The sequence below is a fragment of the Fusarium keratoplasticum genome, chromosome 2, assembly GCF_025433545.1.
Source record: "Fusarium keratoplasticum isolate Fu6.1 chromosome 2, whole genome shotgun sequence".
NCBI classification, from domain to species: Eukaryota; Fungi; Ascomycota; class Sordariomycetes; order Hypocreales; family Nectriaceae; genus Fusarium; species Fusarium keratoplasticum.
Window position 1 is genome coordinate 3,314,521 of NC_070530.1, and position 14,173 is coordinate 3,328,693.

A 14,173-nucleotide genomic window follows, 5' to 3' on the forward strand; every position below is an offset into this window, starting at 1 on the left:
GGCACCAAAACGTCCCGACAGACTGTGTTCGGCCGCAATAATTCCCCAGCCCTTCCAAGGTTCCACCCACTGATAACTATACGACTAAAGAGACATGTGTGATGTAGCGTGCTGCTGGTGGAGGTGGAGGCCTCGGAGGTACCTACCTACGTCAATGAGGCTCGATGAGGGCCTGGGAGACTGAGCAACCCAACAGAAATAACACAGCAGTGACACAACTAAAACTTATCAGCGGCACATCCGAGCCAGGGAACTAAAACACCGGGATATAAGAACGGCTATCCGAATTATAAAGCATGCGGTGTATGCTTTCTCAGATATTGCAGGCGAAAAGGGCGTCAAGGGCGGGCCTCAACGTCGTTAGACATTGTCGAGTTCTGCCCTTTCGAGGAGGCGTCAGACTGGACCAGGAACAGAATCGCGACGTTTCCCAACTACAGCGTGGTCCGTGGCGTTACCCATCGTATAGATGTGCCGGACGTCGAGTTGTGCATCAGGTCAAGGACGGCCATCATGCTCGACTAGACTTAAGCAGTATTATACAGTTACCGTACACGCAAAGCCCAAGAGGGCATCAGGAACTCGAATAAATCGTCATGGCCGTTATAAACCTCTATCCATGCAATCATAACAGAACAGGGCAGTGTAGGCTATCAGATGGATAGCCCTGATGCGACGTCAAAACAAAACCGCCCTCTTCCTTTCTCCCGCGCCCTTTTCCGTCCGAACCTGTATGTATCCCAAAGGACCAATCCCCTTTCTTTTTGTTCTTCTTGGTTGCTGTTCGTCCATGTATGTTCAGCCTGGTATTTCCCTTCCCTTCCCTTCCCATCCCTTCCCTTGCTTCGCACCCAACGGCGCGCGTCTTGCTTGTCGAGGGAGAGACGTGATCCTCTCGATCGAGACGCCCGCCAAATTTCCTCTTTTTTTCCCCTCCAGAGTAATCGTCAAAGCATTAAGGGCCCTGAGGCCACGAAGTGAAAAAGAAAACAAAAGAAAACGTTACGTTTCCTCATAAACACAAAGGGACAACGCAAGAAAATTCGTAAATAAACTGACAACCCCTCACAAGTCAAGTCATGCTCGCGCGAACGAGTACGGCATCAACGCCGCAGCCTTCTTGTTCCGTCTACCTTATTACTTGTGAAAGTCATTAAGAGCCTTGGTTGCTCATGCCGTCGGTGAGTCCATCGGGGGAATTCATGGATCGTGACCAGTGGCTGCCAGGGGGCATCATGGCGAGTATCCAGAGGATCGAGTCGTGCTATGTCGGGTTGGCTGTCCTGACGCATCGTACCCTGATCCGAGGCCGTCGCTATGCAAAGAATTCCATAATTATTTTGTACACGCTCTAGTGAGCAGGAGACGACTAGTTGACAGTCATCATTTGCATCCGCTGTGGCAGCCCGGATGAGGGCGAGTTTTCCGGTGACACCTCCATCAGTGAATTGTTGCCGCGGCTTCGGATGCCTCTTCGTTGCGGGCTTGAGTTGGGATCGTCGAAAACTCGAGTAAAGGCTGGGCTAGAGTCGTGACGCTCGTGTCGAGGGGTTTTCACTGGACTCTGCGTGATCTGATCGGCTCGTCGAATAATATCGGACAGCGAGTCTCGCAAATCACCAGCCCTCTTAACCAGAGCCTTGAGGCTGTTTGTGTCAAAGTGCACCTTGCCATCGTTGGGCGCTTGGTCGGATACGCGATGCTGCATAGCCCCAATGACTGAACGGACCACTCCGGATACGTCATGGGCTTTGCTGTGCCGGTTCTCGGGTGTCCGGGGACGGCTCGGTCGACTCGGCTGATGGTTGTCTGTCAGTGGCCAGTTGCCAAAGATGTCGTCCTCGGGGGAAAAGACGGATCGGCGGCGGGGAGAGTGGCGTTCTCGTACAACAGCAGTCTTTGACATTGCGGGCTCGTGGCCGTCAAACGCAGCGTCGAGCCGGTCCATCGAGTGTGCGTCGAATCCTTCATCACCAAAGCGTTCATCGATATCGAATGCGTCAAAGTTGATCGACGACGTCGACTTTTGGTCATCATCCTCATCCAGCGACTCTTCATCGGGGGATGCCAGGGCAATGATACCATCAGCCTCCTCCCACAGGTGGCTCTGTGGTCCATCGAGAATATCCATGTCTCGCCCGTGGCGGCAGAGACGCTTCAAGTCGTTGACGAGAAGGGAAAACTCGCGAATGTGTCCCGAGTGGGCTTTGACACTCGGTTGCGTCGCGCGGATCGACTCTGGAACTGCAAACACCTTGTCATCTTTGTCGTTGCTACCCAGACTGCTGCCACCAAACTCAAAGTCGTCGTCCCAGTCCTCGCTGGCAGTCTTTGTCCCCATGCCCCATGTGCCATATTTTGAAGCCGACTTGGAGTCATCAGGGGAGTCGTGCACCACGGGGACACTCTGGCTTCGCACATGTGTCGGCGTGGGACCTTTGCGGATGGCTGACCGTCCACCTCTAGAGTCCATCTCCTGCTTAGCATAGGCCGTCTTGGGCCGAGGTGACCGTCCAGAGTCAAACTTGTCGTGAGTCGGGGGCTCGCTCCAGTCAAAGAGGGTGCTAAGAGGGCGTTCATTGTGATCGTGGTCGGGCAGTCCATTACCACTAATGTTGGCGAGGGCGAGACGCACGTTGGGGTTGATGCCCCTGGAATTCAACGAGCTCCCTTTGGAGGGAGGCGACAGGGGGTTGCATGGAAGCTCGTCATCCCTGGCCCAATCGTCGTCAAAGTCGTCGTCCAAGGACAGCCTGCTGTACTCCTTGGTTGCAGAGATTGATACGTTGCGGGGGGACGAGTCGATCCTGAAGCGCGGTGACTCCCGGCGGTTAGCGTCCCGGTTGACGGTGCGGACAGGCGTGACATTCTCGTCCTCCTCCATGATCTTGTCATCCTCATCCCAGGTCCGACCGAGCATCTCATGGATGGACAGGCGCTTGGTCTTTCCATTGCCGTTGGCTGTGCTCGGTGGTGATTCGTCGTACATGGACTCCAGCGGAGTCTCGACGGCTCGGGCGCGACCAGATCCGACGGTGCGCAGCGAGTCAAACATGGTGTCACTCTTGAAGTCGGTGTCATCGTCGTCGCCAGAGGTACAGTCCCTGGTGTCCTCAGAACTCTCCATGGTAGAAGTCCTGTCGTGCTGCGGTGCCCTAAGTTGTGACATCGCAGTGGAGCTGACAGAACTTCCAGAGGGCTGGTTAGGCCGGGTGTGGTTGGAGACCCCGCCAGAAGACCCTAACCGCGACGCATCCACATGGAAACTTGAAAGCCTTGAAAGCGGGGGGACTGGTGACGACGAGTTCCTTTTACGCGTTCGCAACTGCGCAACAGCAGCTGAACCAAGGGACAATCCCTGCCGGCCCGGCGATGGTGATGATGGGGGGAGGGTCAATTCCAGCGGCGGATTGGCTCGAGCCTCGGCGCCAGCCTGCGCGCCAGTGACCGGTTCCGACACATGTCGCTTATTTCCGATCCTGGGTTCTGCGCCACGTTTTGGCCGCCGAATACTCCCTGACTTTACCGCCCACGTACCTGCAGAAGCGAATGGCATCGAGACGGATTTTCGGGGCACTCGAGAGGGCGTGCCCTCGGGGGACGGTGTTGATTCCACCAGCGCCGGAACCGGGCGGGCTTCTTCCTGGATGTGAGCGGCCGGCAGCAGTCCTCTTGGGGCTGATGTCGCTGAAACCATTCTCGGTTTCACCAGATGGACCCTGCTTCGCTCGTCGTCGATGCAGATGCGCTTAGCAGGTGCTCGAGCATGCGGGCTCAGCTCACCGAACCGGCCCGAGCCTGCGCGGCCGATGCTTGATGTCCTAGAATGAAAAAATGATGCCCATCCACGTCTTGTAGATGCTGATCTTGACGGGGGGTCAATCGCCGGCGGAGTGAGGAACTCGTGGGGCCGATGATCGTCGAATGAGAAATTGTTGGATGTCGGGGTATTAATTATAGGTGAATCAGGACGGAACTGCTGCAGAGTCGCTGACCGCTGGTGGCTCGTTGCAGGTCGTCGGAGAACTGGGAGAGTCGGCAGGTGGGATTTCGAACGTCGTCGCGGTGGGTCCGGGTCGTTGCGGTTCGACGTGGATCGCTTGACGAGCTTGTTCGGGGGGAGAGTTGGTGTTGTTGGGCCTCTGAGGATCGGAGCTGCTGAGCCGTGTGAGAAGATGGAGGGAGTGTCCTGGCCGGCGCTGGATCTCGAGCTCTCGTGACGAGACAGTGGACGGATGGAGAGGCGCCTTATCCAAGATCCATTGGACGAGATTGAGTCTCGAGACTCGGGGATGATGGCGGGCGAGTCGGGCTGCCTCACAAACGACGACTTCCTGCTGCTGACCTTGGGAGGAGTCGACTGGGTCTGGGGCATGGGAGGTCGCTGGTAACGGGAAAGGGGAGGTCTCGAGGCGGTGGACGGGCGTGGGAGGGTGTGATAGTGCGAGCCGTGTGCAGACGTCGCGACGGAGCTCGTTGCGGGCCGTGACGAAGCAAAGTTGGCAGCTGGAGGCCGAGAGTGAGAGCCGCGGTCTGTAGACACTCGTCTGGAATGGGAGGCAGGTTGAGTCGAGGAGTTGGGTTCGGTGGTGGGCTGGCCGAACACCAAACCACTGGCCGCTGCAGCGATGGCAGTGCCCGTTCCAACAAGCTGAAGACAAAGACGGTCAATGACTGCTGCAACAGGAAATACGGTGGGCAAGCCACGGCGAAGAGGGTTTGTGGGTGATCAGAGGGAGTGTAGGATGTGGGTGGGATAGGCCAAAGTCTATTAGCCATGTGATGACTGTGATGATGAAGTCGGCGCAGTGGGTTGGATTTGCGGGGGACAAGGTTAGCAGCAAACTTACACTTGGAACGGCCTGCATGGTTGCTCGAGGACGAGGAAGCGGAAGCCCTACTCAAGCGAGAGAGAGAATGCAGCGGCTAGCATTCTAGAGGAGGATGGCGGTGCTGAATACGGACGGGATGCGCATCGTCTCAAGCCATGGACCTGAAGAATCGAGAGTCGTCCAAAGCTTCCTTCTCTCGGGGAGAATCTGAGGTGCCGTTGTAACAATGCAACCCACCAGCGCTGGACGGACGTCCGAGTGAGAGGACGGGACTAGACCGGGACAAACAGCAAACAATCGTCGGTTCCCCGGTGAGCGTCGGTCGCTATGTCGGTGGGAAAGGATAACGGAGATGAGTGAACGAGCGAAACTCCTCAGAGTGAGTGAGCTGAGCTGAGGATTCGCTTCCAAGGTTCGGGATGGAGCGAGCGAGCGGGCTGGCGAGAGCTGGAAGCTGCGGCCGCGGTGGGGAGACTGGAGGACGCGCCGGCTCGAGGTGAAGCAGCCGCGTGATGGAGCTGGAGATCTGAAGCCGCCACTACGGGAACGCCGTTGGAAGAGAGTGAGGAAGGGGAGGGGGTGAAGGGTGAGGATGGGAAAGACGTTGTTTTCCTTCTTGGAGGTTTTTTTTTCTGGTCCCTTTTCTCAGCTCCTCGGGCTTGCCCTGGCTTTTTTCCCCTGGGACCCTTTCGGTGACGGACAGTGGCAGAATCCCAGTTGCCTACCAGCTCATCAATCAGCACAGCAGCGGCAGCGGCAGAGAAAAGAAAATAAAGCAGGAGGAACTGCAGGAGACCGGGCAGCCAGTAGAGAGAAAAGGCCAGCCGCTGGAACCAAACAGGAACCTGCTTCTCTGGCGAGCCCTGCAAGCTGGAGATTGCAAGTGAGATTTGGGCGAGGACGGATCGCCTCTGCAGGGATGGATGAGCACCGGCCAGGGCACCCAGGCAAGGACCTGCCTGCCCGCCCGCGCCCAGAGTGTGTCCCTTATTAGCGGGCGGAGCCACTGAACGTCTAGCGCCGCTGCGGGCCTCAGGGCCCCTATAGAGCCCACCTCACTGGGCGCCCAGGCACTCTGCTGTGCAGTACCTGGCGACTTGCAGACCTGTGGGCTGCCGGCGGGCTGCGGCGCGGCGCCAGAGACCGAGACGTCCACTAACATGGTGAGCACATCGGGCAGGTACAGACACTGCCTGGGGGTGATTGGCGTCGGATGAGCTGGGGGGCGTCTCAGGCGCTGAGCAGCAGGAGAGATTGGGGGAGCTGAATTGAGTGGAGAGGAGACGTCCATGGCACCCATGGATGAGCATTACTTGCAGTAGTGAATTGCGCACAGCGGGTGAATTACAATGTCGATAGGCTGTGAATTAAAAATTGTGCAGTATATTACTCTCCAGTCTCTGCTATTAGGGGTTCCATATGATCCATTCGACGGATGGAGGCCATCAAACTCTTCGTCTCAGGTCATTACATACGCATGTTAGCGCGCGCGCGGGTTGACCACCATCATTTGCCGTTCCAAGGAAGACTGCTATTCTGGTCCGTCCCTCTCTCGATCAGAGCTCCAGTCTGCAGCGGAAGCACCCTGGTCGTCCCTGGTCATGGAGCCTCCGGGCGGGTTGGTTGCGTTGCTTCACCCGGGGGAACGTCCCTCCTTGGCTCTCCGGGGGTCGCATCTCTTACAGCGGCATTTCTGCAGCAGAAGAGCGGGTGGCATGGTGCGCTCTTGCCTGTCTGTTTGAGGTGAGCAGAGCCTGGCCTGCTCATTCGGCGACCGAGATCAGAGGAGATCATGCCAGGGCAGGCTCCTTGCCCTCTCTCCCATTTCGTCCTGTTCCCCCGGCCCCCGGAGGTGACGACGACGGGGGTCACAACGGGATGGAGTCCCTCCGGGGACGGGCTGCCAGAGGCAAGCAAGAGATCCCTACCGTAGACTCAGAGACCGAGAAACATAATAACGGAGACCCTGTCGGTTGCTTGCTCAACGCGGCGAGTTTGCCTCGAACTGCCCGTGCCGTCTGCATCACCAACATGTTGTCACAGGTATGCCGCCTGGGTGATCTCGCCATCAGAGCTTGTTGGGTGTCATGGGATGCAATCATGGTCTAAATCTCCATCTGCATCATACAACGTGTACATGCACGCCGCGGTCGCACAACGGGCCCGTTCCGGAGGCCAAGGAGCGACCTGTTTATCAACAAGACTGGGTGATTGTGAATCTACAAGTCAGAATAATCCTACCTCCATCAGGTATCAATTCGCGAGCTGCAGAGTAAGCAGGGCTTTTATACGGCTGCTAAAAAAGGGGTTGTCCTCCCATTGACTTCGCATCTTGCATCTGAATTGCACTGGTGCGCACCGCCTGAGATCTGTCTGTCCAACACCATCTCGATGGCCCAGCCTGAGCTGTACATGTACGCCGGGGGGGAGGAAGGGTTCGTGTGCCTGTTTCCCAAGCAGTTCGTCTCCAGTACCATCCCGCTTCTGCACTCGGCCATCCGTCCGACTCCCTCACGAGCGAACGTCAACACACCAACAAGATACAAGTACTTGCCTACCTTTGGATACCTGTGCTTCAGCTTGCTTGGTCCTACTCCACACTTCCTCCTTGGTTCTTCATGCATGACGGTCCCATGGCGCGCCCCGCTCAGGAAAATGGCCGCCGGGGAACCGGCCAACAACAACGACGAGACTGGAATTCCGACGCGAGCATGAGCAAGACGACCGGAGGCAAGTCGCCTCTCTGTCCTCCATATCCTGCTTGTCCTCCTCAACTGTCAGCCTGGAGAGCAGATGCAGATATCATGTGCTACCGGCCACGACGCTGAGAGTTCCAATGGCAACCTCAGGGACCCAGCTCAAGCGAGTGGCGCAGGGCAGGGTCCGAGAGAGTGTGTTGTATTGTTTTGAAAAGCTTCATGATTGCATCATGTGCCATCATTGCATTTGACTCGAGAGACATCAACAGAGCCCAAAGATGCGGCCATCATGTCTCTGAATAATCTTTGGTAGCTGCTTCGGGGGTCACGGCCCGACCCAAGACGAGGCATGGTTGTATGTTGACGAACCTGCCACGTCCCGAAGAGGCTCGTGTTTTACGACGTAGTCAAGTTTTTGGTAGGCTCTACCAGGCTCTGCTCCGTAGTCTATATCCCCTTTGAGAGACAATCGGCTTGGCTCGATATTTGCTCCTGGTGCTTGGTCCACCCCGACCTATACCACCACCACATATTGATGTGGTAGAGTTTATTGCCTTGCCTTGAGTGAGACGAGACGTCTCTTTCATTTCCAGAACGGGGCGCACGTGTCGCAGCGCCCTTGCAGATGCCCAATGCTGGCTCGTCTCGCAGACAATGGCATTGGACGCTGTCAGTTGTTGAGGCCCCCCATCTGCCTGTTTCATTGCCGTCCAGTAAACAATAACAACAACATCATCAACACGAGATGCCCGAGTCGGGGCGAAGCAAGGCAAGGCAAAGCAAGGCAAAGCAGTCTCCCGCCCCTGCTCGCATTGCTGAGGGGTTCCATGAAACGTCCATTGGCAACCCCTCCCCGAGAGTCATGGGTATCGGAATGTTTTCGACGAGCTTTCGATCAAGATCCGACGAGGCGCTTGCGCATCCCAGTGGGGCGAGGCATCTCGAGCATCTGCCCTTTCAAGGCGGGCACCATTCAGATGTTCCAGATGGAAATTTGCAGCGCGCACCAAGTCCATAAGCCACAGGCGATCCTCCTCGTGTTGAGGCAGAGGCCCGCCGCCTTGGACGGGAGCAGGGAACCCACATCCCGGTTGCAGTAAAGTCAGGTCGTGGCCAAGATAAGGCTGGCTCACAAACTCTGTCGATGCTCGAAGCCTAGTGCTCACGAACGGTACAGTACATGTGTGTACCTGCGGAAGCCATGGAAACATGTCGTCAAAAAGACCACTCGTACCTGAAACAAGGCAGCCATGAGAAATCCTTCTTCTCCATCCCACGGGGCGTCTGTGCTGGGTCATCCCTTGGTCCATGCAGAGTCTGATGCATCGTAGACGCATATGAATCTATCCCAGGGAGGAGGAGACGAAAAAACAATTCAGCCCCAGCATGCGAACCAGTAATCTTGCCACTGGAGTCATCCGAAACCCACCGATCATGTCTTGATCTGGCCATGCACCGAGGACTGTATCGTAAGCTCGGCTCTCACTGAACGATGTTGACGCCGACCAGTCCAATTTCCACAAGGCCTCCTCAACGGCGGCTAGGAGAACCGATAGACGTGCCAAGTGCTCATGGCTAGCTCACTCCTAGTGCTCACGATCCAGGCTGACGCAATGCCTGAGTTGCTTGTCTTGTGATGGGCCTAAACCCAAGTGCCATGGGATGCTTGTCGATTCCACACGGCCGGGTTTGACCACCAGGCCGATCGGCAAACAAATCCCTCTCCGCGGTGGCTGGCTAGGGTCCTATTTTGAGGCTCATGGCATTCTGCTGAGGCATCGAGGAATGTGTGCTTCCCCGCAAAAAAACCGACTCGTCACGATCGACGGCATGTTGGTTGCATGTCTGTGGTTCCTTCTTGTTATCCCGTCCTCTGTCTCATGCGGCTACCGACGATGCGAGCACAGAGGCGCATGACGAACGAGGCGCGCATCTGTCCACGGGCCTGGAACATGTAGGCTCAGATCCGGAGGCGGACTATTGCTGCGGGCTGGGGCCTGTCGAGCGAGTTTTCAATTGACATCCTGGTAAGTTGGAGTTGGGTATTTGGGTTGGGATGAGACATTGGGTCCATTGGCATTGTGTCGAAGACCCGAGTATAATGATGATACCATAGTAGTGATCATTACCTCGAAATCTGATATATCAATCAGCATCAGCTGTTCAGGCATTTGTTCAAGCGACCGGTCCTGAAAAGGTCCACATGAAATTCAAAGCGAGATCTAAACAGTAAAAAGAGCTCCATACTGACATGGGCTTCTCCGTTCTCGATCCACGCTTCGTCGGCGGTTTGGAACTATCCCACACCAAGTGGAGGCAGCGCCGAGCTCAGATGGACATGACGTTAAATCGACCATCGCTTGCGACGGCGCCGTGTGTAGCTCGGGCGGCCACGAGTGCCGGCGTCCAGATGATGGATGGCAGACCAGGGCAGTCGTGCTTCGCCAAGTGAGACAAAAACGTCCGTGGTCTCGGCCCCTTGGTGTTGTGTGTGGTGGGGGGGAATGCGGAACTGCAAAATCTTGATGGAGCCTCAAGAGCCGCAATCTCCCAGGAAAAACACAACAAAGGAAGAAAGAGTCCATTGACTTATTCTTTACTTGAGTCGGCACGTAATGCACGGTACAGCACGTAATGGCGTGCAGAAAGTCCTTGCATCGATCTCCCGTAATGCACAAGGATATCGAGCGGATCTCCAATGCAATGTTGTGCAGAACCTGTACGCAAGACAAGCAACATGATAGCTCGGTCGGCACAAGATTGAACCAATGGCCACAAATGCAACAACAAAAACATCCGTCGACCGACACCGAGGTTGACGCGTCGCGGTCGCGATCGTCCACAACACACATCGCACACTCTCGGCGGACGATTTTAGAGTTTTCCGGGGTGCGATTGGCGCACGAGATTCGAGCTGAAGAGCTGCTGAATGCGGCGTAGATTGGAATTCGTGGCATCTCGTCATTGCTGAGCCGTTGTCCAATGGCTCAATAACCAACATGATTTTTGATAAGCGATCCGAAAAGCTCCTGCATGCTCCCAGGGTGACCCTGTCACTGTCGACTCGAGTACCGGGTCCAACGTGGTACAGAGTTGGACAAGACTGCGATGCGATGCGAACCTGAGCAGCCAGCACCTTGGTCTTAAGCTCGCATACCAGAATCGAGCGCTATTGACGACCTAGATGTCACGAGGGACGGAATCGGGTGATGTATGCATGCCCGTTAATTTGGCTGGGAACAGGATCAGGATCTGGTTCCCACCAAACAGCTCGACAGCATTATCCTGGGTTGGAGCTGGAGGGGGAGGCTCCTCACCGCCAGTTGGCTCGTATCCCATCCATCTCCTCTGATTTGGATGTCTGGCCATTGCTGACCCGCAACCCAGCAGCGCCCAGCGAGATTCGATGAGGCTGTCATGACGGGCTTGACTACTGCAGGAGGAGATTGAAGGCTGTGGAGAAACTGCAGATGCTGATGTCTGATTGTTCAACTGAAGCGAGGGATCAATATGTGAGGGTGATGGGGTAGGGATGCAAGCAAGGGACAGAGTAATTGATGGTAGCATTTGACGTGTAAGTACTAGGACTTGTCTTGGACGATCCAGAAATAGATCAGGGTTAATAATTCAATCTGGAGGTGTTGCTGGATGAAGCATCAATTCTCGTCGTGAGTATGCAAGTTGGAAGGCTTACCCTACACCACCATCGGGCATTAAACCTCCGTGCTCCGATGTCACCACAAATTTCAACGACGCCTCAGTCTTTGGCGGGGCAGCTTTACTATCGAACGAGATACGAAACTTGACAGCAGTGACGCAACAGCTGCTGCGCATTGAATCAGACTAGAGTTTCGGGTATCAACTGCCGAATTGTCATCACTTCAGCAACAACCATGGAGGCTGATATCAGAGCCGTGCTGCCCAACATCGACCCAGTCGTGTCCGAGTACTCTGTGGGATATCTCACCCACGCCTCGACTACCTACTCGGAGGAGGAGGAATCTTCTGGTGTGTCTCCTCTGAATGAGGCTGCCATCGCCATCACCGAGCTTCTCCTGTCTGCATCGGGCCAGGTAAACGCTGAGCTGGAGGAGAAGATCAAGCAGCTGGTTGAGAAATGGGTTGACAAGTACACCGAGGCCAATGGCGGTCAGAGACGAGGCCCTTCGACGGTCAAGCGTCTTGACCACACCATTCAGGTGAGCCAGCAGCGCAACATGTCCTCAACTCTGGCCGTGGCCACTGGTGGTGTGGATCTCGAGTCGGCAAACGCCAGAAAGGTCGAGTCCAAGGTCGACCGCAAGAAGCTCGAAAAGGCCGAACGAAAGATCGCCGCCAAGCAGCAGAAGAAGACTTTCAAGACTGTCGAGTACGAGGCATCCAGGCTGCTCGAGCAACCCGACTCTACCCAGTCCTACGAAGAGTTCTACATGGCCGTCAACCCTCTCCAACTGGGCTCCAGCTCCGCAAACAAGACAAAGGATATCAAGCTCGACAACATCGATGTGTCTATTGGTGGAAACCGTATCCTTACCGACACGACACTCACGCTTGCCTATGGTCACCGATACGGTTTGGTTGGTCACAACGGTGTTGGTAAATCTACGCTGCTCCGAGCTCTGTCGAGACGTGAGGTTGCTATTCCGACACATATCTCTATCCTGCACGTCGAGCAGGAGGTAAGATCACACGTTATCTGGATCAGGAGGCTGCTAACAAGATAGATTACTGGTGACGATACCCCGGCTATCCAGGCGGTCCTGGATGCAGATGTCTGGCGCAAGGTTCTCCTCAAGGAGCAAGATGTAAGTATCTCAGCACACTCATAGGTGACATCGCTGACAACCGCAGCAAATCTTGGTACGACTCGCCGAGCTGGAAGAGCAGCGAGCCTCCCTGGCCGATACCTCTGCCGATGCAGCCAGACTTGACCACGATAAGGAGACCCAGGATACCAAGCTCGGCGACATTCAAGCCAAGCTGGCCGAAATGGAATCAGACAAGGCCGAGTCGCGAGCTGCTAGTATCCTCGCTGGTCTTGGTTTCTCGCCTGAACGACAACAGTTTGCTACTAAGACGTTCTCTGGTGGTTGGAGAATGCGTCTGGCCCTTGCCCGAGCCCTTTTCTGCGAGCCCGACCTCCTTCTTCTGGACGAACCGTCCAACATGTTGGATGTCCCTTCGATTGCCTTCTTGTCAGATTACCTCCAGACCTACCCCAGCACCGTCCTCGTCGTCTCTCACGACAGAGCATTCCTCAACGAGGTTGCCACCGACATCATCCACCAGCACTCGCAGCGACTCGATTACTACCGCGGAGCCAACTTCGACTCCTTCTACGCTACTCGCGAAGAAAGAAAGAAGGTGGCCAAGCGAGAGTACGAGAACCAAATGGCCCAGCGAGCTCATCTCCAGGCCTTTATCGACAAGTTCCGTTACAACGCAGCCAAGTCATCAGAAGCTCAGTCACGTATCAAGAAGCTCGAGAAGATGCCCGTCCTCGAACCCCCCGAGGCCGAGTACAATGTCAAGTTTACATTCCCCGAAGTGGAGAAGCTGTCGCCCCCTATCGTGCAAATGTCGGACGTTACCTTTGGCTACAACAAGGACAACATCCTCCTACGACACGTGGACCTGGATGTGCAGCTGGACTCTCGAATTGGTATCGTTGGTCCCAACGGTGCTGGTAAGACTACGATCCTCAAGCTCCTCATTGGCAAGCTTGACCCTTCGTCTGGTCTGATCTCGCAACATCCCCGTCTCCGAATTGGATTCTTTGCTCAGCACCACGTCGATGCCCTTGATCTCAACGACAGTGCTGTGGGCTTCATGGCCAAGAACTATCCTGGACGAACAGACGAAGAGTACCGACGCCGACTGGGTGCTTTTGGTATCACTGGTACAACTGGTCTGCAAAAGATGGCTCTGTTGTCTGGAGGTCAAAAGTCCCGTGTGGCGTTTGCTTGTCTCGCTCTGACGAACCCCCACATTCTGGTGCTGGATGAGCCTTCTAACCATCTTGATATCGAAGCCATGGACGCCCTGGCGGAGGCTCTTAACGAGTTCCAGGGTGGTGTTCTGATGGTGTCGCACGACGTGACGATGCTGCAGACTGTATGCACGTCGTTGTGGGTGTGCGATGGAGGTACGGTTGAGAAATTCCCCGGAGATGTGCAGCAGTACAAGAAGAGGATTTCTGCACAGGCGAATGCGGCGGGAGTTGTCAAGCAGCATTAAGCTGGATGCTATGTTAGAGTATGAAATGGTTGTTCATGCTGGCCACCTTGGTAACTCTGGACCGGACTGTGATGTGGATGTTGAATCTGTAAAGTTAACCAACTGACCATACCGCTGCTATGATCCTAGCAGCTTCTCAATACCCATCATCGTGTTGTTAATAACATCGGAATCTTAAAATGCTGATCGGCCGGTGTCAACGGTGGCCCGGTTTTGCAAGTTGAGAGTGGGGCATCAACGTCCCGGGCTGTCGGCCCATGTGGCTGGTGCCGATATGACGCTGCCGGTTGAACGTTGGATCTGCAAGCCGTGTATCTGTTGTAAAACATTATCCCCGAGCTGAATTGAAGATAGATATATCCGTCGCATACGTACGGAGTATACAATTCATCTTCAACCCGCATT

The 14,173-nt window shown here is 55.4% G+C and overlaps 2 protein-coding genes across 2 annotated transcripts; one reads left to right on the forward strand and one right to left on the reverse strand.

Moving 5' to 3' along the window:
- Positions 1-1,369: 1,369 nt before the first annotated feature.
- On the reverse strand, positions 1,370-4,868 carry NCS57_00292900 (uncharacterized protein; the record flags this gene model as incomplete). Its single annotated transcript, XM_053052947.1, has 2 exons — positions 1,370-4,651; positions 4,851-4,868. 2 exons carry the CDS (start codon positions 4,866-4,868, stop codon positions 1,370-1,372), a joined length of 3,300 nt encoding a protein of 1,099 aa, XP_052918193.1.
- A 6,556-nt stretch (positions 4,869-11,424) lies between these two features.
- Positions 11,425-13,768, forward strand: NCS57_00293000 (putative ABC transporter ATP-binding protein; the record flags this gene model as incomplete). The annotated part of the gene is made up of 3 exons (XM_053052948.1): positions 11,425-12,210; positions 12,256-12,336; positions 12,383-13,768. 3 exons carry the CDS (start codon positions 11,425-11,427, stop codon positions 13,766-13,768), a joined length of 2,253 nt encoding a protein of 750 aa, XP_052918194.1.
- Between the last annotated feature and the right edge of the window lie 405 nt (positions 13,769-14,173).